Source organism: Saccostrea echinata, unplaced genomic scaffold (assembly GCF_033153115.1).
Source record: "Saccostrea echinata isolate AGI-Se365-2 ecotype Australia unplaced genomic scaffold, CSIRO_AGI_Sech_v1 ptg000056l, whole genome shotgun sequence".
NCBI lineage: Eukaryota > Metazoa > Mollusca > Bivalvia > Ostreida > Ostreidae > Saccostrea > Saccostrea echinata.
Window position 1 is genome coordinate 19,134,014 of NW_026889805.1, and position 23,220 is coordinate 19,157,233.

The following is a 23,220-nucleotide window of genomic DNA, read 5'->3' on the forward strand; positions in this document are numbered from 1 at the left end:
TTCTTTCTCCGGAAAACCTTGACTTGCCAATGTCCTTAAATGCCACAATTCGTCAGGAGCTGTGTAGCGTAGTGGTTAGCGTGTTGGTCTCAAAACAATATGATACTGCGGATTTTTATTGCTAGGGTTCTAATCCCACGAATACCATTTTATTTTTTAATAAAAGAATAATTTTTTTCCGAGATCTTTTTTTCTCAGAAAAGTTTTTATTTCATAAACTTCAATAATGAGAACTTTACTTTAAATACTTATTCACAAATTGAATTTTTTTTAATATCTGAAGCTATAGGCACGCCTTGTTCACCCATCTTTGTTAATCAGAGTGATAGTTAATTATGTCGGCAATCTGTTTTTTTTTCTACTTTTAAAGAACGTCAAATCCAAATAACACATATTATGCATTTATTATACCCCACGCAACAAGTTGCGTGAGGTATAATGTTTTTCACCCGTCCGTCAGTCAGTGTGTCAGTCCGTCAGTCCTTTTTTTTTTTTTTTTGTCAGCGCAACTCCTCATAAACCGCTGCACAGCATTTTGTCAAACTTTGCAGATATTTAGGACACAATGTGTAGATGTGCACATTACCAGGAAATTCCGATTCCTTTATTTTTTCTGGTAATTTCGGCACTTTGCAACTATGATTTTTGGCCATATCTTGAATACAGAGATGAACAATTTGTCAGCGCAACTCCTCTTAAACCGCTGCACAGAATTTCGTCTAACTTTGAAGATATTTAGCACACAATGTGTAGATGTGCATATTACCAGGAAATTCCAATTCCTTTATTTTTTCTGGGAATTTCGGCACTTTTCAACACAGAATTTTGGCCATATCTTGAATATAGAGATGAACAGGTCAAAATAAGGATATAAGTGTATGTGTCGCAGTAGGTGCTGGCACGAAAAAGATCCCTCACTGCTCAATGGCCCTGAGTGCCGAGTATAGGTCAAATTTGCAGCTCTCCACCGGCAAGTGGTGGCGTCTCCATATGAGTGAAAAAATTCTCGAGAGGGACGTTAAACAATAAACAAACAAACAATATATATATATAGTTTTTTAATTAAAAAAAATTGCTAACAACACTAAGAAAAACATGTATACTGTAATAAAACTTGGTTTGAAGGCTTCATCGATTATAGACAATGTTTTCGATAGGTTAGGGGTAGTATAATAAAATGAAATCTGCCGATATTGCATCTTTTCTGGTATATATAATGGTGTGTTTGTGTGTCAAGATTGTATCACTCTTTTGAGCAGTAAGGGATTTTTTTTTTCGTGCCAGCACCTACTGCGACACGGGACCTCGGTTTATACGGTCTCACTTGTCACTCTTTTGGACAAACAATGCAATTATAAGAAATGTTTTATATTTCAAGATCTAAATATGTGTTGGCTTTAGTCCTCTGTATTAGATTTTTCATTCTTTTGTCCGATCTTAGTATACAGATGCCATGTAATTTTTATGAGGTTATGGACTTCACCTCTACATTTTCTCTTAAGTTAAAATGTCTTTAAATTGAATAATTTTTTGATGCTGCATATCATATTCGCTTACAAACATCATAAAATTTGTTTTTCTTTTGGTGACAGCACGTATGGACTTACATTCAAAGTTTTTTGTTGTTGTAGCTATAAGATTATAGATTTCAAGGACCATGCACACGAGGACATACATACTGTGGGTTGATAAAACACGTCAAGTATGCTTATTCAAGTAGTCTGTGATTGAGTCTTAGTAGTTTATCGTCAAAGGAATAAGGAAGCAATTTCAGAACAGGAAAGCTTTGAACCATGAGGACAATCTAGTGGAGTCATTATTAAATTCTCTCTCTCTCTCTCTCTATATATATATATGTATACAAGAAAAATACATACCCTTTTCCATTCCATATCACATCCTGTATCAGCCTGAGACATCAATATCAGCCAGAGGGCCGAGGGTTGATTGTGGCCGATGGCTGATACAGGATGTGATGTGAAAAAGGGTATGTTTTATTAGGTTTATTACAACTTAGTAATTAAATATAGCACACATCAACTTGAAAAAAAAAATACATATAAATATTCATGCACTGACTACTGACATGTAGCTTATTATATCAAAGAACAGTAATTTAAAATTAAAAGAATGTAAGCAAAACAAAAAAGAAAAAAGATAAGTGTATTATTACAAGTACTGTTTTTTAAGGTTTAATCTACTAGGGGTGTGATATAAATCCGTTTCAGCCCTGCAGGATCCGTATCAGCCCTAAAAGCTGATGCAGCTATTGTGACGTCAGACATATAACATATGCAAAAAATCTGTATTTATTACTAAGTATGTAATACTTATAATGCACATAGTGACATATAGTGCCACATACATATTAATTTCACAACATTCTGAAGGATTACTTTTAAATGACATTTACCAAGTCTTTGAAATATCTTTTTACTGGGGAATAATATTACACGATATTTCTATCAAAGAGCAAATAAAGTTGACGGTTATAAATCTGGAAGCATGAACATTGTGTTCACGATACTGCTAATAATTGACATATCAACCTATAGACAATATGCAATAGTATTCAGCTGCAATTTATGTTCTAATCAATCTTCATATAACAAAACCTATCCCTCCCCCGCACCGTGATGGAATAAAGTCTCATCAAATAAAATGTATCTTCAAAACAGCACGTATTCATTGAGTTGAAAAGGCATGTCTATGTGTTGTTAAAAAGACTTAGTACTCTGTAATTAGTCTGTTGTGCGTTTTTTTTTCTTTTGGTCATGCACAACAAAACTGGAAATAAGTCACTAGTTCTTAAAAAAAGCTTTATAAAGATTGTTGGAATAAAGTGCCACCAGTCACTACCAATAGAATACTTTCACGATGGATACCTTGTCTTTATTTACAAATCCTTATTAAAAAAAAATGGTTGAAAATGGTTTATACATTGCAAACGTTATCAAAAAATTCAGCTTTTAAGATTTGTATGGTTTTGGCTATAACAAAAGCAAGGGATATAAAAAGTTTGCTATTTTAAATATAAAAGAAATATACGAAAAAAAAATCAACATAGATAGTTTTACGAAGCCAACTCCTACTGTTAGTTATACACAATTCTTTTTTTTTTTTTTTTTAATTGGGACGCATTTGGTTGACTAAAAAGTTCAATTAATCATATGCTATAATTATAATATGTTTTCGGAGGTAATAATAATTTATGATGCACGTACTTAGAATTTTTAGCTGTTAATTGTACAAAAAATACTGTAATAATGACAAACCGCCGACAGAAATAACAAAACTCAAGAGAAAAAAATCTCACTTAAAACATAAATAACATGACACAAATATATATATCAAAAACAAAACTTCAACATTAATATCATCGTTATTAAACGCTATATTACATTTTGCACAGTTTGGAACAATCTTATATGGTTATTTGTGGCCCTAAAAACGTTATTTATTAATGGCATGATTTGCAGATACATGTTTAATCTCTAATTCATTCATCAAATTTGATTCACACTCCACTGTGTGATTGATTTTTATCCCTTCAAACTGTCTATGGCATTTTTTAAAAAAAAGTTTTTCATATACTTAGTCATCTCCTACAAAAACGACCGGTACACTATATATCTCAAAAGTCGATTATTCTTCATTCACCAGCCTTTAATTCATCTTTTTATTGAAACAAAATATTAACGTCTGACGTGCAAAGTTCGATTGGAATACTCGGCAAATTGATACACGGAAGTCAATAGAATGATAGATTTGCATGGAAGGCAATGGGTGTGACGTAACTATGTCTTGACGACAAAGGGCAAAATTTACTAAGATTAAGCTGATTTACTAAGGCAAAGGGCATTAAAATAGCAAAGTTTATCATGGAATGCAGTCCAATTTGTTCAGAAATTATTATCATTTACTTGCCTGTCTCTCTTGGTGACATTGTTTGAAATAGATGTAAACTTTATTGTAAAATTCCCTGCATTAAAAACATCAAAGATACATTGATTCCAGTCTCCATAAACATATTGTAGAATGAAAGGTGTGGTGTTTGTGACGATCAAAAAATGTTCTTTTATGCCTTGCATTGCGATGGTGAACGCTACCATCTTTGGGGTTAGTGCGTGTAAGTGTTTGAAGTTACTTGGTACAGAAAGAAGGCTCGCATGGTCTAGGCTTCTAAAAACATTAATTTGTTTGAAGTGATTTGACATGTACGTATACGCTCCTTTGTCTTTATGCCATTTGATGCTTTACTTTTGCTTTGTGAAAAAAAAGCAATTGGAAGAGCATTTGAGTGAACAGTTGTTACACAAGTGCTGAACGAAGAATTAAAAAAAATTGCTGAACAACTTATTAGTTTTTACCCAATTAAATGGAACTGTTTTCATTTTTGAAAAACGTTTTTAGAACCTAATGAAAGTCGTTGGTTCACTAATTTCAAAGATATTAAGACTACTTTGTTGCATTCAGAATTATAAATTATTTCTGTGAGTGTTGAAGTACAGCAGTAATTTTCACAATGGCATATGATGTCTTCTGTAAATATTTTATATCAAAAATAAGTATCTTTAAATTGTTATCCCAAAAATCATGATTTGATTATTTTTAGCGGAGTTGTGATGATTGACATTGACTTAAACCAATCAGATGTGAACCAGTGTGCACGTGACCAACAACTATTTTCTGGATCAAACAAATGTTTACCAGAAACGACACAAGTAAGTAGTCGAATTATTTTTCCAGACGGTTTGGTGAAGCATCATATTATATACGTAGTCAAAAGTTAAATTAATACAAAGCATCACATCAGCCGCAAAAATATATTTAGAATTTTGAAGTATTTCCAGAAGAAAGAGTCTAAAGAGAAAAATTCAAAGTAGAAAAAGTATATGACACATTTTTAATGCAAAACTGTACTCTGGGATTTTCTTCCTATGCATTTTTAATACTTTAATTTTCAATGATCAATTGTTAAATATTAATCAAAATAAGTGAATGGATATGATAATCGGAGATAAAGGATAAGAATATATCATCATCAAATTATTTGATTCAAAGACAAATGCAACAAATATCTAAAATTATAAATGTCTGAATGCTGACAAAAAAGGACGAGCAAACCTTATGTGCTGATACCCTGGGATCTTTGTTACGTGGTAATGCAGGTCAGTGTTGTGATAGATATATGTATGTGTCACAATACACGTGAAGTGCAGGAAAAATGTGTCATTTTCAACTGTAGTGTATTGAAAACAAAATTCACTTCTCAAACTTTTCAGTATTAATTATTTCAGGCACTGTAATTAATTGCCGGAACGTCAATGTGTTTTATATCTTAAATACGCCCCTGCTAGGGAGCAGTTCATGTTACAACTTTATAAAATCATAAATTAACAAATATCTGATGAGAAATGAAAACAAATTGAAACGTATTAACAACCATGTAGACTTAGTATTAAGCAAATTTAAACAAAAAATATTCATAACTTTAATGTATGTTATTCAATAAGGAATTATTACATCGAAGCAATGAAAAATTAATGTCTCATTTCACCATGTGTACATTCTGTAGATCGGTCGTTCTCGCGGCCTAAAATGAGCAAAAACATTGAAAGAATGCTATAATAACAGTAAAAACACTTATAGTTTAGTTACTTTATTTTATTATGACACCCAGTTGCTTCTTAACTAATTGAGTAATAATACACAAGTAAATATCTCTTTTGTTTTTAAATTCTAGTGTGTTCACATACCTGATAGGGGATTAATAGCAGGGAGTTATAAATGTGTGTGTCGAAAGGGATTTTACTTCCCGGATAAAAATAGCACCAAGAAGTCTTTCCCAGGATCCGAGCTAGAACAAGCTTTTTTAAATTCCTGGTACAATAAGACAAATTTGTCCAGCTTGGAGTATCAGTGTCTTCCTTGTCCACCGGGCTGTGAGAACTGTGTTGATGACACACCATGTATGGCGGAATATAACGTGTTATTACGCGGAATACCACTTGGAATTCAGAGTTTCTGCATTACAGTAACAATCGTGATAGGTGTTGTTGTGTTACGACTGCGAAAATCAAAGGTAATATATAAGTTTATTTAGAAAAAAAAGAAACACTAGATTGCTGGGTTTGTGCAGCCCTCAAATTGTTCTTTGTATGTATTGCATTGTTTAAGTATCTGTTTAATCGAACCAATAATTAATCCAGCATCAGTTAAGTTTAAAACAGAGAGTATTACAATATACATGATTGTAAAATGTTTTATTTGTTAAAGATCAATTTCATGAACAACAAGATGTGTTTGTGAAACACTAATGCCCCCGTGTGGCAACTTAAGGCGAAGAGTAAAGTTTCTCAATGCAAGTCAAACTCCGTGGTCAATGTCAAGAGATCAAAAATATTGTTATCCAAAGAAAGGACTTGTATCAATGGATATACCTGGTAAATATGAAAGTCCAAGCACCAACCATTCAAAAGTTATGGCCTATGTTCATGTTTTCTTAAAGTGGAACAGACTCCACGGTCAAGATCAAAGGGTCAAAATTAATGGTATGCAGGGGGAGACCTTGTCTTAAGATATACACATGCAAAATATAAAACCCTAGCACCGACTGTTCAAAAGTTATGTTCAAGGTTTAAGTTTTTCAAAAGTAGGTCAAACGCCAAGGTCAAAATTGTTGGTATCCCAAAAAAGGTCTTGTCAGAAGGAATATACCTGTGAAATTTGAAAGCCCTAGTACTAACTGTTCAAAAGTTGTGACCAAGGTTAAAGTTTTTTTAAATGTGGGTCAAACTGTAAGGTCAAGATAAAAAATATTTACATCCATGGAAAAGTCTTGTCAAGATGAATACACATGTGAAATGTGAGAGCCCTAGCACCAACTGTTCAAAGTTATGACCAAGGTTAAATTTGGGTACATTTTTGCAAAGTGGGTCAAACTCCAAGGTCAAGAGGTCAAATATGTTGGTACTCAAAGGAAGGTCTTGTCACAAGGAATGCACATGTGAAATATGAAAGTCATAGCTCCAACCAGTTAATAGTTATGGGCAAGTTAAAGTTTTTGCGGACAAACATACAGACGGACGGACAAGGCAAAAAACTAATACCTCCGAATCTTCGATTACGGGGGTATAAACATTTTGCTCATTTATGCTGGATATTACTATTCAGTTTTTAACTTTTGTTTTAAATATGCTACGCGATGGGTGCATATTTAAGAATATAAGATCTCCCATAGTTTGTGATTAGATATTTCTATCCAACGAGTTACAGTCCAGTTGCAAAATATGGGATATATACTTTCTATCACATAAATGGTTTTACCTCCTACACGTATTCCCATCCCATACCGCATAACAAAATCAACAATGTTAAGTCGCCAATAAAAATAATGTATAATGAAATACTAGTAGTGTTTTTTTGTTTTTGTTTTGTTTTGTTTTGTTTTGTTTTGTTTTGTTTTTTTTTGTTTAAGTAGAATCTGTTATTTTAAAAAGTTTGTTAATTACTTGTTTTGAAATTCTACCTCGACTTTCCAAGTTTATTTTTGTTCATTCAGTTACACTCAAATGGCATTATTTTTGCCATTCCGTAAGTAATTATGTGTAATTATAAAAGAAGTAATTCATGTATTATCGAAACATAAATTTCCACATAGAAATATGGTTAAATCAAAATGATTCTATTTAATATAAAAAACAACATATTTGTCATATTTACTTATAAACAATATGAGCTGTATTTTAAGAATTGCGATTGGTCTAGAGTCGCGGAGTAAGGAGTTGATCTTTACGTCGCGGGTTCGAATCCCACTGCGGGACATGGAATCTGGTCCTTCTAATGAGACCGTATAAACCGAGGTCCCATGTCGCAGTAGGTCCTGGCACGAAAAAAATCCCTTACTGCTCAAGGGCCCTTAGTGCCGAGTACGGGTCTAAATTTGCAGCCCTCCACCGGCAATATGAGTGAAAAATCCTCAAAGGGACGTTAAACAACAAACAGTGTAAATATTTGCTATTAGTTTACATGTACTTATTTGATAAATGATATTTCTGCATGTAACTTTGCATTAAACTATATAAGAACAAACCATTTCTGTAATATGGAAAATATAGAATTCCTAGAATTGTACAACAATTTTTGTACGGCGGTAATGCAATTTTGCTTCAATCTGAGCTTCTAAATGGTTGTTATAACTACGAAAATAGGAATAACAGAAGTTTCTAAACCTTCATTTTTTTATGTCATTGAAATACTAAATTACAATTTTACAACACAAAATTTCCGACACGAAAATTGCACCTCATATTGCTTTAAATATAAATTGGATGTTATGGCGCTACCTTGTTTCTAAAAATTCCAAGAAAATTTAATTATAACGAAATTTTTTACAAACGTCAATCTTTAAAGCTACTCTCTACGCAAATACCGAAGACGGATTTTCGAGAAAATGCCATCCCACCAACAAAAAGGTTACGTGTATGTGACATATGAATTAAAATATAATACACGTAATATGATTGGAAAATAAGAATTGACTTGCGATCGGCAACTCTCGCGATGCATCCACATACGAATAGGGTGTTCAGATATATAATTCTAGCATCGGACTTAAGATAATTCAAGTTAAATATGTATAGAAAAAATAACTATCCCATTTCTTTTCAGGTGATGGTAGCGAGCATGTGGATTCTTCTGGAAATGGTCCTTGTCGGTGCTGTGTTGTTATATTCCACGGTAAGCTTTAAGCTACGAGACAAACTCGGTCCTGTTTGTTTTTATTGATCTCTTATTTATATGACACCTTCGCATTTCAATTTTGTGATGTTCGGTTTGGAAAAGGTTGTTGAAACCTATACAGATATACCTGCAGAAGTTACAAGAATTTCAGACTAGATATTACAAAATGGAGGCTGTTGTTTGTTCCTGTATTTAATAGTTCTTTGAATACATGTAGATAATTCAAAAGCTGCGAAGGCTCGGTGTATCTCCTATTTATGTAAATACCTGCTGGGAGAACGATTTTTTCCGAATCTTTTCGAAAATACCTACTTGCTTTCAGCAGCAGTAATGAATGGTTTTAACTAAGTTAACTCGTCGAATATCGATGGACAACAGATCAAAATGTTAACTTTGCAATTTGTGTGGCAGAGTTGTCAATGAAAACCTTACCGCCCAGTAACATTTTTCACCAGGTAAACCTAACGTCTTGGTTCACATACTGATTTCTAATACATGTGCTTACTATAGTTGCTAAGCATTCTTCTCCACTTCTGTTGCTGGCAGCTCTGTCCCAGGTTCTTCCAGCTGTTCCTATCCAGCCGTCTTTTGTCCTTCTCTCTCTTTCTTTCTCTCTCCAGATGGTTCTTGTCTTCCTTGTTATTCCAGGGGCCCATTTTGGAGCAAATCCATGTTGTGGAATCTCGAAGGATTATGATGTGGCCCATCTGCATATTCCTATGACCAATTGTGCATGGTCATGCTTTCTTGAGAAGGACATGCCAGAGATGAGTTCCCGTTAAGAAAGTGTTCTATACAAATATTTTCAAATTTCATGTGCAAAATATGTACATGTCATGTACAAATTTTGCCTCAGAAATATGTTTTTTTTTTTTCGAGAAGGACACAGGGACACATTGTGCCAAGTTTGATTTAAAATTGGCCACGTGGTAGTAAAGCTTAAAGATGGACGCTTTACACCTTTAGATCAGAAAAGTTCACTTAAATGTTTGGCTGAGATGAGCTAATACTTGTAACTAAAAAAAAGTTGATCGATTGATTGTCATTGTTTAACGCGGAGTCGGCAATATGTCAGCCATATTTCGGCGGTTGAAGTTTACGTTCCGGGTTGAAAGTTTTTGGGGTTTCTCTGGCGGCCCCCAATGAGCCTACTCTTTCTCGAAAAAAAGAGGAAAGACGAATCTTAAGTACAACTTATATATTTTATTTTAGCAATTGGCATGATATTAACTTAGATGGCTTTAAAATACATGTACAGCTAAATTTCAAACAATAAAACAATTCTAAGGTACTCATAATACCTACCAGCATCTTCCACAGCATTGACATTATCTACAGTACAACCTCATATTGTAGTAGAAAGTTGTAAACGTGATAAATGGCTTAATCTATACTCTTAAGATGTAAACGAAAAATTATACTCACCCCTTCTGCTATTTTTTTTAAATTGGTAACCGATTAAAAGGTCGAGGCAAAAACGTCTCAAACTCCCGTCTTGTTAAGTTGTCCATATACGAGTAAAGTTAAACTTAATCTTGGTTCTCCGCGAAAAATATTTCCTCGGGTATTGCAAGTGATACGGATGGCTTAATTATGCTTCGATTAGCTTCCATATGTAAAAAACGATAAAATTATCAAAAGTCAATAATTATAACATACACTGTACATTTGCTGTTGAAGCAATTTGAGAGTGTCTTATTTCATTCTTATCAAACATTTGGTTTCTATCCACCACAGATGTATCACAAGATTTTTCGTAAGAAGCAAAAATTTCAGTAATATACAGTGTTTGTTTCTTTGGTCGTTCATCCAACTACCTGTCAAACAGAGCATCAGATTGTAGGAGTATTACACCAGGTAATCAGATACATGCGAGATCCAGTTAAATAAAAATGTATTTAAACAAATGCCCTGGTGTGTAGTAAACTAAAATGTTCACTTAAAGCGCATAAAAAATACACATTGAGACATTAGGACATAATTAAGAGGAGGAAAAATGAGTGAAATTCCTCTGATATGGTATTTTACAACACGCGTGACCTTTTCAAAACACAAAAACTATGTATGTATGTTACGTTCATGTATGTATTTTTTTAAGTTATTGGTAAATGGCAAGAAGTTCTTCAGACATTGAAGTCGTATTTTGATAGTGCTTAATTTGATACATAATTAACAATGTAATTTCTTAAGAAATGAATCTATTAAAGGTATTTTGAATAAAGAGTGGGAATTTACTTAATATTTTTCCCAACAACTTTACCTTACAAAATTATTTCATCATATGCCATTAATTTTATTAAAACCATTACTGTAAGTAGTCGATTATTAGTATTAATAAGTGATTAATTAATGAGGCATCTGACACGTATTAGACGCCCATCCACTGGAACGTGCAGTCTGAACCTGCTTCATTTCGACACGTTATACGGAATGATGCAGCGAAATCTGATGTTTTCTTCTAATGAAAAATTTATTATAATCTTCTTGTTGGGTATTGTTTTACTAAACAAACGCTTGACATTTTGATGACATTTTAACATACTCTGTAACTTTGAAATCTCTAAACATTTCAACTATCCACAAACATATCGACATACAGAAAATTCTTATAGAGAATCTCTATTGCGTACGGTTTTTGTTTGGGGGGGGGGGGGGATTCACGTGGTACTATATTTTATTTTTTTGTGCTATTGGTAGACTAGTGGGTCTTTGTTTGATTTTTTTTTTACTTTTAAAGACAACGACCTCTGTTTATTTCTACTGGTGTTCCTGTTTATGCTAATTTTCATTCAGATTTTTGCACCAAAGCTGCCCATTTTGCTGCAAAACATTATTTATCACTTATTCTCTTGAGGTCTTATTTCTACAGGAAACGAGTTTCATATTGGTATACATCATAACACTCTGTGTAGCAGAGCAAATAAATAGATATCTTTCTACAAACAAATGAATTTTGTCAAGTACTTTACCAACATATATCTCTCTGACACTTGAATTCTCATTTCTCTCCGCTTCAAAAACTCGATATAGTTATCTGGAAGTGTATGCATGGGCTGGGAAAATGGTGCTTCAACATTTGGTGTATACACTCGTTTTAATTTCCTCTGCATAAAGAACTTTGTTAAATTAGTAAAGTTTTAGTTAAAACTGAATTGAATGTTTTGATTTCAAACCTGATTTAAATACCCCTTTATTTGCAACGCAGTTTACAGAGTTGATTGTGACATTGGCAATTGACAGGTGTTTGATGACGATTTTGTTGCTAGATAAATATTGTTTGTGCCTTTTCTTCTATGTCTTTATAGACTTTATTACAATGAATACGCTGACCGATTAAGTGAATCTGCCTTGACAGTTCATGCTAAGTTGTAGGAATTACATTTTTTAACAAACTACTCAGATCAATAAACAAGCCTTAATTATCGAATCCATGCACTTGTTTACAAACAGCATACCCCCACACATTTTGACAGGTTTTATCCAAATAGTGACAAAGCCATGGTTCCTCACACCTACGTATTGTTATTTATATAGTGTAAAACAACTATAGACTCTGTGTACTTAAGAATTTCATTTGACTCTAGGATGCTTCAACATTTAAAGACGCTATTTGCATTCAATAAAGATAGTCTTCCATTTTTTTCACCAAATTCTGAGCTACGTTCAAAGCAAGTAAAAATTGATGGTCCTGAAAACTTAATTTGAAAAAAAATGAGTGAAAATAGATTAAAATTGTTCACGATATACGAAGAGAACAGCTTACACAGTGAATTAAATTGCAGTAGACAAAGAAAATTAAAAATGGTTAAGCTTTATATTGGTGAAAAAATTCAGACATAAAAATACAAATACTGTCAAAATGGACAGACTGACAAGAGGAAGCAGTATCCACCTTCTGACCTCTTTTGGCCGTTACTGCTCAGTGCATGGATTCACCAACGAACAATACTGTGCAAGTACAAAAATACTCACTTCAATTAAGCCAATGTCATCATCGTTGTTGTTAAATTCCACATATATTTGTCTTAATACTGCTCGTTTCACGATATTTCACTGATTAGACTTAGATGCAGTTATTAGTTAATTTTCAAAATTAAATCATATTGATTGACATGTTTAGCCTTCTAGCTTCTATTCAAGTTTCAGGATATCAAGCAAAAGACAATTATACTGCATACAATTTAAACACTGAAAGTACATGTACCTCTAAACACATTTATCACTGAACTAATTCTGTACAAAGTGCCAAGTACAGAAAATGTTTCAGAAAGAGCTCTGTTTAACGACCAATAATAACATGCTTTAAAAACTTCACGGGTGAATATTGTACTCTTCGGGTATCTAAATCCTCAGATTAATGTCAAAAATAGCAACAATTACACAGACATTTGTTTTCTATGGAGGCCAACCTCCCTTTTTCTTTCACAAGGTTCGTAACTCAATTTCAGACACCCCCACTTCAAACTCGTATTTTATTATCCATATATCATTCACCTACATTATCTTGATATATTTATCTTCGAGATACTTTTTTCTTGTCTAAAAAATCGGTCCAGACGTCCTTCATCACACCTCTATATTGTAAACCATTCATTTATTCCTCGACAATTAACGTATTTTAAGACTTTACACAAGATACATCAACTTCCGATTAGGCTTATTAGTGTATGATAAAACCAGAAACTACAGAATGAACAGCCCAGAAGTGTCTGTTTTATTGTACACAATAACCTTAACCGGAAGTTGGTGTATCTCCTGTAAAGTCTTAAAATGTGTAGACAATTTTCGAAGAGTAAATAAGTAGTTTACAATAAAGAGGTTCGACGAAGGAGGTCTAGAAGGATTTAATAAAAAAGAAAAAGGTTTCTCGAAGCGAACTGTGTCTTGTTAAAGTAGTTTAATGATTGATAAATAAATAACCACTTTACTCATCGATTGGATGTATGGTTTCAAAGAAATGAATACTACTTTGCATATGAAAATACCACTGATTGTACTGACCAATCGCACCTTTCTGAAAGGTATAGATTATTTCTAAGAAAATCAGAGGATTAATTTAATAAGAGTTTGAATTTGGGGGTGGGGGGATTAAGTTTCGTACCTTGTAGAAAGAATGAGGGGATGTCCTGTAAAGAAACAAGTGCCTGTGAATAATCGTATAATTTAATAGTGATTTTTTTCATATTTGCATTGTATAGGACTTTCAAGAACCTGTGCACTCGGTTCACTTCAGCATTCACGAAACGGCACTCATCAAAACAGAAAATTTGCACAGATTGCATGCAGTTAGCAAACTGTGCATGAATTCTATTATACAGGATTGTGTTTCAGGTTTTGTTTCCGACTGTTGGAAAAGAATGATTATTTTTTCCAAGTTATAGACTAGTCTAATGTACAAAATAGGATAACGATGTCTAAAATAAATATTTTCTAAAAAATATACATACACGTGTAGCCAAGGTAGGAAATGCCCTGTAAATGATTTTGTCGGTTCAGTTGAGGACATGGTTCAGTAAATAAAACATTTTGTCTCACTACATAATAACGAGGAGATATTCGGTGACGCCACATTTCATGTTATGTAATCCAAAGTAATGCCGATATGGCTACGTACGATGTTTAACGTACTTTCTTGACTTGAAGGGATATATGTTCGAGTAGTTTGCACCTAACAAAATGCTGATGTTAATTCAATGATAACTTTGAATTAATTCCAGCTAGAGTTTTGAAAGTGAAAACATACAAATTTTCAACATTTCATTTTCCAACCGACCGTGGGGCAAAATGAAACACTCATCCGTTGATCATCTCATTTTTTTTTTTTAATTTTAATGATTTTTTGATAAACTAATGTTGTTTTATTTAACGCTCTTCGAATCCTCCAGTGCACACAATATTAGGTCAGTGCTTCGAATGTGCTCATCTAGATCTTCTGTTAGTGCCAAAAATGAAGTAGCAAAAATCTCGACTATGTCTGTTGTTCATGAAACAAAATTAATAAACAGCTTTATACTAATTTTATATGATGTATGAACACGTTTTAATGGTTTGAAAAGTTAAGTTTTTACAAAAAATTATGCAAATTCATTTTTTATTATCATTGGTCGAAAAGGTAAAATAGTTGACTTCTGTTGAATTCCGGTTCATTTTGGCATCCCTAGAGACACCTAGGCTGATAGTTCTGCAAAATGGTACTTCAGTGTCGGATTGCATGTTTTAAAATCCATACACTGATTTAAGATATTTTGTAAAAAATTATGTAAATTCTCTCTGACAATTTTTCTTTGAGCAATTTAGTTGGTAAAAACGTAGATCAAACATACATTTTAACTGTTTACATATTTTTAAATTTAAAGTCTATCAGATGGGTCGTTAATTGGTCCCCATGTCAAGGATTACATCCCCCTTGGCATTAAAAGATCGTTTCTCTGGTTTTGGGAGAAAAAAAGTAAGCTCATTTGAAGCCGCCAGAGAAACTAAAAAGTTTCAAAAACCGGTTATATAAACTTTAACCGCTAAAAATAGTTAGTTGCGTGGACCCTTAGGTCCACTCAGAAAATGTATCAGAGAGTTAAAACCGATGCTGTGGGCTTACTTCAGGATACGCATGCGCGATAATGCTAGACGGTTCGCCTCTAGGACAACTTGCCCGTTGGACAATTCGCCCTATTTGAATTTGAACTTGCCAATTATTGGCAAACCTCCCTTAAAATCCGTACATCGTATTCACTAGCGTATCCAAGATCTGAATCTATTCTTTTATACATATAGTCTTATATGTAAACAAAACATATTTTACTGTAGTTATGTATATAAAAAAATTAATAAGATTGGAGTTTCTATGGTACAAACATTTTAAAAAAGGAGGAAGAATTTAGATAGCTTTCGACTTGAATCAAAAACTAAATTCAACGCCTAAGCTTTAAAAGATAGAACAGTCTTCACTGGCAACAGTTTTGTCCATCCAGGTTCGTAGGGCGCAATTTCAGTTTGGGGTGGGTAAGAACCTGCAAATTCTTATAAGGAAAAAAGTTTGTCTGACGTTTCTTGAGGGGGTACGACGTAAATAAGCTTTGATTTCTAATGTATAGTTTATACTGGCATAAACAATGTTGAGGGACAAACCTGTAAATTACCCTCGTTTTCCATAGTAAAGTATATACTGCCAAAAATTATTGGGAAGGTGGGGGTAAACCCCCCCCCCCCCCGTCCTTCAGGTCTGGAATCATACAATGTATGTTATCTTCAACAAATGTCACTTTCAAGGAGAACAACACTGCTAAAAACTGGACAATATTTTAAAATCTGAGCTCGAGCAAAACAGTTGGGTTATATGTGATGAATGGAACACCTCATTTAAAGATCAAGGCTACATACAGTAAACAATAGATACCTTGATCAAGTATTGATATCCAGGATGTGCATTCTTCTATCATTCATTATTACAGTTTTACTAATTAGACTTAAACGTTAAATTATAATGAAAAATTTACATGTTTCAAGATAACAGAAATCTTTCTTATAACAGATTTTTCATTACAACCGAGAATTTCTTTTAGATTACTGTTAGAAACACAAGCTTATGGCCCACGTATTGTAGTTCTTTTTGAAGGACAGCAACTTATTAGTAAACAATATAATATCAATCAGATTTAGGGAAAAGAGATATATGTAAAGGCCAATCTACTAAGAATCTTGATAATGGAGGCGGTCCCACGAGGAATGAATTTTAATGTTTTCAGAATTATACCGTCTACGAAAAAAACCAAACTATTCTTCAATTTTTTTGGAAAATGTGTTCCAAGAACAATGACTGGGATTTTGAGGCTTGTGAAAAGTACCGGCCGGCGGGTAAATAAATAATTAGTAGGACCGAAAATGTTGCACAATGCAACTACGAATGAAATGCATCTACATATGTCGTCATTCTTATATGTCGTGAAATACTTGTGTGATTGTGGATAGAAAAATATGGTTAATGGAGGTGCTACTAGCGTAGAATGAGCTTATGAAAATCACGTCATTCATGTTTATAGTATGAAAGAAAATCCAAGCAATACAGATGTTGTTTTCCTCTTAACCAGCGTTTACTATAAATTCTTTGCCCTTCATTACACGATTTATTAATCATTAGCCACATTTATAAGAGTTTGCTGAATATTAAATCATATTGATAGCGTATTTGTGGGTTAATTTTCCTCTGCTTCTATTTATAAATATCAAGAAGCAGTCACATTATACACAATGTCAATGCTAGGAGTACTATCAAATAAGTCCAGGCCCCAAGACCATAAACTGAAAACAGACTGAAGTCAAAATTTAAAATCAATATAACTTTTGAAGTAATTTTGATAATGAAACAAAATTTTCAACATATATTTGAACTTGAATATGATACATACCTGCAAATTTTTAAGCACATATGTTAAATAAAACTCAAGATATTCAAAATCAAAATTTTGACTTAAGTTTGTTCTCAGTTTATGGTCTTGAGGCCTCTACATATACCAAACATTAACTGATGTGTCAGTAATAACATACTAGTACTAATCAAAACTTAATCCTTTTAGTTTTGCTTAGTACCTAAAATAAAGCGCTGATTAAAATTGGTATTGATTAAGATTAACCAAGTACATGCATTGTATAAATTGGCATCATCTTTTAAACGAATTTTCATTAAAATTTGGACACTTCTGTTAGTGAAACTACATGTTCCTTATATTTATTGAAAAAAAAAAAAATCGGTAGAACACATTAAATTGATGAAATAAGCAAATTAATGACATCATTTTGCATGGCCGGAGGAACCAGCCCCCCCCCCCCCCCCCCCCCCCAATAATTTTGCCGATATATAGATGACTATAGAAAACAGAGCTACTACATGTGTTTTTTTTTTTTTTTTTTTTTTTTTTTTTTGCTTGTCAAGGAATTTTTGGTTGATAGTGCCCCCTCAACTGAAAATGTATGGCTGTGCCCCCCCCCCCCCCCCCCGAACTAAAATTGGTTCCTACGGGCCTGTTTTGTTCTTCGTAAATGCTGTCATTTAAATTCTAGATTTGAAACAAGCCTTTTCAAAGATGATTTACTTTGAAGTATTTGCTTTGCTTTTAGACCCATACAAAAGTTGTTCTTTTACTTAACATGAACATTGACCCTTTGGATTTAGATTTTAAGGAGGTTGGATCCTGACATCAAAAGTAATGAGAATTTTTTATCAAGTATATTTTAGAATTTATACACATAGCTTAAAAATCAAACAAAAAATGGGGGTCAATGCGCTTCTTTTGGCGCTACAGAGCATTTAGTTTGACCTTTTTGCACTGTAAATACGTCTTACACATAAATCCTTTTTTACAGTTTTTCCTCCAATATTTTTTATTCAAATAAGTTATGGGAACAAACACAGTCTTATTTCATCTTGAATAGATCCATTAAAATTTTTGACAACGAAAAAATTTTCAAATTGCTCTGCATGTTCAATTATTTGACCTTTTTGCACTCAAAAAATTTCATTTTGCTAGCATTAATAATTTAACAAGCAAACAATCAGTGAAAAGTAATGCCATTTTACTGAATTTAAGAAGAGTGGTTAAAAGTATCTTATATATTCAGAAAAGAAAGTTAAAAGTGGGGGTCTGTGATGTTAATTTTTAGATATTATTAAAACAGTGCTAGTTTTGAGCTTAAATTAGGGTTATTTTTTTCCTTGATTTTCACAATATATTCTCTATATTTATCAAATATGATGATAGAATTCATGACACTTTATTAAATATATAATTTAGGACCAGTATAAAACAGTTCAATTCACAAAATAACTCTGTGTGCAGACTGCATGTAAAAATAGGAATTCAAACTTAACATACTTTAAATACTTCGAAAGAGAAAAAGTTATCATTTTCTTCTAAAAAACCTTCCGCCACAAAATATAGTTCCTCACTTAATGCTTTTGGTATGGAATTTAATCATGGAGTTTTAACTGAATATAGTTTATTTGGCATTGTAGAATCCAAATTTATTGTAATAATTAAAACATTATCCAGAATTTTTTAAATATAGGTTAAAATGAAAATCTGCTCAAAAGCTCAGGAGCGAACCTCGTTAAGCTTAAAAAATATTTTTCCTATTGTGTGTCTCATAATGGATATGTTAATGTATATATATGTACTTATTTATGGTGCCTCATCATGATTGAACACATTTCATTTGATTTCATATGGATTATTATTGTTTTCCTCCATTTCTGTTGAACTAAAACTGTGATAATACACACACACCCACACTGCTTTCAAGTGATCTGTTTTTCCATATTTTCAGATAATTATACAGTACTTCAAGCCGACAACGACCGTTTGCATAATGATTCCCTGGTTTAGGGAAATGGGGTTTGCAGTTGTATACGGATCACTCGTTTTAAAAGTATACAGGTATATTTTACGTATTATCTAAAAATGATTTTTCTTAATTTATCTTCTCTTTTTACCTGGAAGAATATTTCCCTTAAAAAAAAGTGTTGATTTTCTTTCCAATCTGCGAGTGTTTCTTTCATTTCGGAAGATCTACTTTAACTATGAACTACTGTAGCACAAATAATTATTATGGAGTCCTCATCAAACTGTAAAATTATGGTCACGTAAGTCCAAACCAATTCCAGGTTTGCCCAAGATCATACAGGTATCATGTAACAACCCTTTCCCAATCACTAACTTTCTGGATACAATCACATTCATTATGCTTTTACCGAGTTTCTTCTATAAATCAATATATTATTTTTTGCTTAATCACTAACAAAATTTACCCCCCCCCCCCCCAAAGAGGTGTTATTTTCATAGTCCAAGATCTACTTTTAAGATCGGCCAATCAAAAACGTTGTGGTTGGAGCTAACATAGAACTTTAGCCGGCAGAGGACAATTTTAACCAGAAGTCTCTGATGAGACTGTAGCTCTACTGGTCTGTACGTATCTTATACTTATAAATTAATAAATTTTGCAAATAAACTCCGAAACGGATGCAGCAGAGTTTTTACTTACTCCTCTAAGAATACACTTGATACAATATGATGTCCGTAAACTATAATTAGATTTCACTCGCGTTGTAAGTATCGTACATTAAATTAAAAGTCTACTTTTATTTTCTCTAAACAGCCATGAAATAGCAAAAACGTGAGTACGGTGGCGTTTCCGGTTGGCGGATCTAAGTTTCTGGCAATTTTCAATGAAACTGAAAACAAGCAATCGTTTATTTATTTCATAAAACGTCATCACTGCATTATTCAATCAAAACTTGATTTAAATGACATAAAAGAAATAAGTTGTGATAACCGATTAAAAGGGAAATGTTCAAATTATTTTTGTCATTCACCGATCTTAATATTGACGGAAGCTTCTAGAACATCATATAGCATCGAGCCCGATGTTAAAAAGAAAAACGAGACGATTATAGCTGCAGGAACATAAAAAAAAAGCTTTTGTGTGAATAGTGATTCAAATAACGGTAAATCATTGATAACACTATAAGTTGTGAATATATATACATCGAAATGTTTATACATCGAAAGACTACTACATATATGTAGTGGGTTTTCCTAATAAATTTATCGGTAAAATGTGTATATATTCCTCACTGAGAGCATCGTGGCAACGAACCCGAAGTACAATTTCTACTTCGTAATAAACTTGCTTACTTGAAAAGAGAAAAATAATGAATAAGATATTGTTCAATTACAATTAAAGCTGTAAAATTTTGTGCTTTAATCAATACATTTCAGTTTTAATGTCTAATTACAGTCTTTTGTATCAAATACTCGGCCTATTTATAGGGCGTTAAAAGCTAATTTTTACACAGATACTTGCGTCTTGGTTTATATATATTTATATACCTTATTGATATGTAGAAAAGGTAAAGTACATTTTTACATATCAATAAGGTACATACATATTTATAAACCAAGACCCAAGTACCTGTGAATTTTTACCCCCCCCCCCCCCCCAAAAAAAAAAACAATATTAATCAATTTAATTATCAGTAAAATGTGCATATTCGCTGCTTTTATCCTTGACGGAAATGAAATAAGAGCATCTGAAGTACAATATCCATAACATAGTATAAAAGGATTCACAATAAACAACAATGACTGAAATTATTATTTTTTCAAGTTTTTACAAAAGGGGTGGGGATGGGGAGGGGGGGGGGGATGGGGTGGAGGCATGCGGGATTTTGAACAAAGTATTTCTTCCTGCTTTAACCCTGTAGGCTGTCAGTAAAAACTACAATATATTTTCTGTCGGTAGTGGGATAAATTCAATTCCCCGCGCTTGCTCGGGATTTCACCTAGTAACAAAAGAAAAGTAGCACTTGGATTTGAAACTTTGCAACATGCAACAATAAATAGAATTATGTATCTTAATGTAGTCTACTTCTGTGCCAAGTTATATTAAAATCAAACGAAAACTGTAGGAGGAGTAGCGTTTTAAAGTAATTTCACAGAAATTTCTATTTTTAGTAACCATGACAACACCATTCACCGAAATAAAAAAAAAAAACAGAAATACATATTATGTATCGTAGTGTATTCTAACTGTGTGCCAAATTAGATTGAAATCAGACCAAAATTGTAGGAGGAGTAACGTTTTATGGGAATTTCACAAAATATCTATTTTAAGTAACCATTGCAACACTGTTCATTGAATTCAAAAACCAATGCATTAAATCATGTATCTTAGTATAGTCTTCTTGTATGCCTAATTATATTAAAAGCAGACTAAAACTGTAGCAGGAGTAGCGTCTTAAAGTAATTTCACAGAAATTTCTATTTTTAGTAACCATGGCAACACCGTTCATCGAAATCAAAAACCGATGGAGTAAATTATGTATCTTAGTGTAGTCTACTTGTATGCCAAGTTATATTGAAATCAGACCAAAACTTTAGGAGGAGTTGCGTTTTAAAGGAATTTCACAGAAATTTCTATTTTTAGTAACCATGGCAACACCGTCCATTGAAATCAAAAACCGATGCACTAAATTATGTATCTTAGTGTAGTCTACTTGTGTGCCAAGTTATATTAAAATCAGACCAAAACTGTAGGAGGAGTAGCGTTTTAAAGTAATTTCACAGAAATTTCTATTTTTAGTAACCATGGCAACACCGTCCATCAAAATCAAAAACCGATGGAATAATTATGTATCTTAGTGTAGTCTACTTGTGTGCCAAGTTATATTGAAATCGGACCAAAACTGTAGGAGGAGTAGTGTTTTGAAAAATTGTTTACAGACAGACAGACAGACGGACGGACGGACGACAGACACCTTACTATCGCATAAGCTCTTCTGGTCTCTGACCAGTAGAGCTAAAACTAGTTGTCGATCAGTTACTTTATCGGTGGAACCTTGTTAACTTTTGTATCTCCATAATAAAAAAGTTAAAGTGTTAATGCACCATATATCAATGTGTGAGTTGGCAAGATTGTGGTTCCCTTTGATCAGACCTATTTTATTCGGCTTCGCCTCGGAAGATGGAACTGGTGTCCAGGAAGCAGAATCTTGCTTCATTCATTCATTCATCTTTTATTTCCTCCATTACAAAAATTAGAATTATACATAGAACGAAAAAATTACAATAAACAAAAAAAAAAAAAAAAAAAATGTTATAAAGTGGAGATATATATGTACACTAGATGAAATCCCGCGCAAGCGCGGGGAATTGAATTTATACCACTACCGACAGAAAAAATATTGTAGTTTCTACTGACAGCCTACAGGTTTACAGCAGGAAGAAATACTTTGTTCAAAATCCCGCATGAAGATGTACGTCTCCACCCCCCCCCCCCCACCCCTTTGTAAAAAATTGAAAAATAAAAAGTTCATTAATTGACGTTTATTGTGAAACCTGTTATACATGTACTATGTTATGGATATTGTACTTCAGATGCTCATATTTCATTTCTGTCAAGGAGAAAGCAACGAATATGGACATTTTACTGATAAATTGATTTTTTTTTTTTTGAAGGAGGGGGGGGGGGGAATTCACAGTTACTTGGGTCTCGGTTTATAAATATGTATGTACCTTATTGATATGTAAAAAATGTACTTTACTTTTTTTTTACATATCGATAAGGTACATACGTACATATTTATAAACCAAGACCCAAGTACCTGTGTAAAAATTATCTTTTAACGCCATATGAATAGGCCGAGTATTTGATACAAAAGACTGTATTCAGAAAAAAAATCTGAAATGTATTGATGAAAGCGCAAAATTTTACAGCTTTTATTGTAATTGATAATACCTTATTCACTTATTTTGTCTTTTCATGTAAGCAAGTTTATTACGAAGTAAAATTGTACTTCGGGTTCGTTGCCACGATGCTCTCACTGAGGAATATATACAAATTTTACCGATAAATTTATAATGAAAACCTACTACATATTTGTAATAGTCTTTCGATATATAAATATATTCACAACTTATAGTGTTA

At 32.9% G+C, this 23,220-nt stretch overlaps 1 protein-coding gene across 1 annotated transcript in view; it reads left to right on the top strand.

The window, feature by feature from the left end:
- LOC133172997 (metabotropic glycine receptor-like) overlaps window positions 1–23,220 on the top strand; it is a 42,695-nt gene that overhangs the window by 6,017 nt on the left and 13,458 nt on the right. The window contains exons 2-5 of the mRNA XM_061307866.1: window positions 4,616–4,724; window positions 5,747–6,085; window positions 8,674–8,742; window positions 19,063–19,172. Coding sequence (XP_061163850.1) covers window positions 4,616–4,724; window positions 5,747–6,085; window positions 8,674–8,742; window positions 19,063–19,172 — 627 coding nt within the window. The remainder of the gene's footprint in view (window positions 1–4,615; window positions 4,725–5,746; window positions 6,086–8,673; window positions 8,743–19,062; window positions 19,173–23,220) is intronic.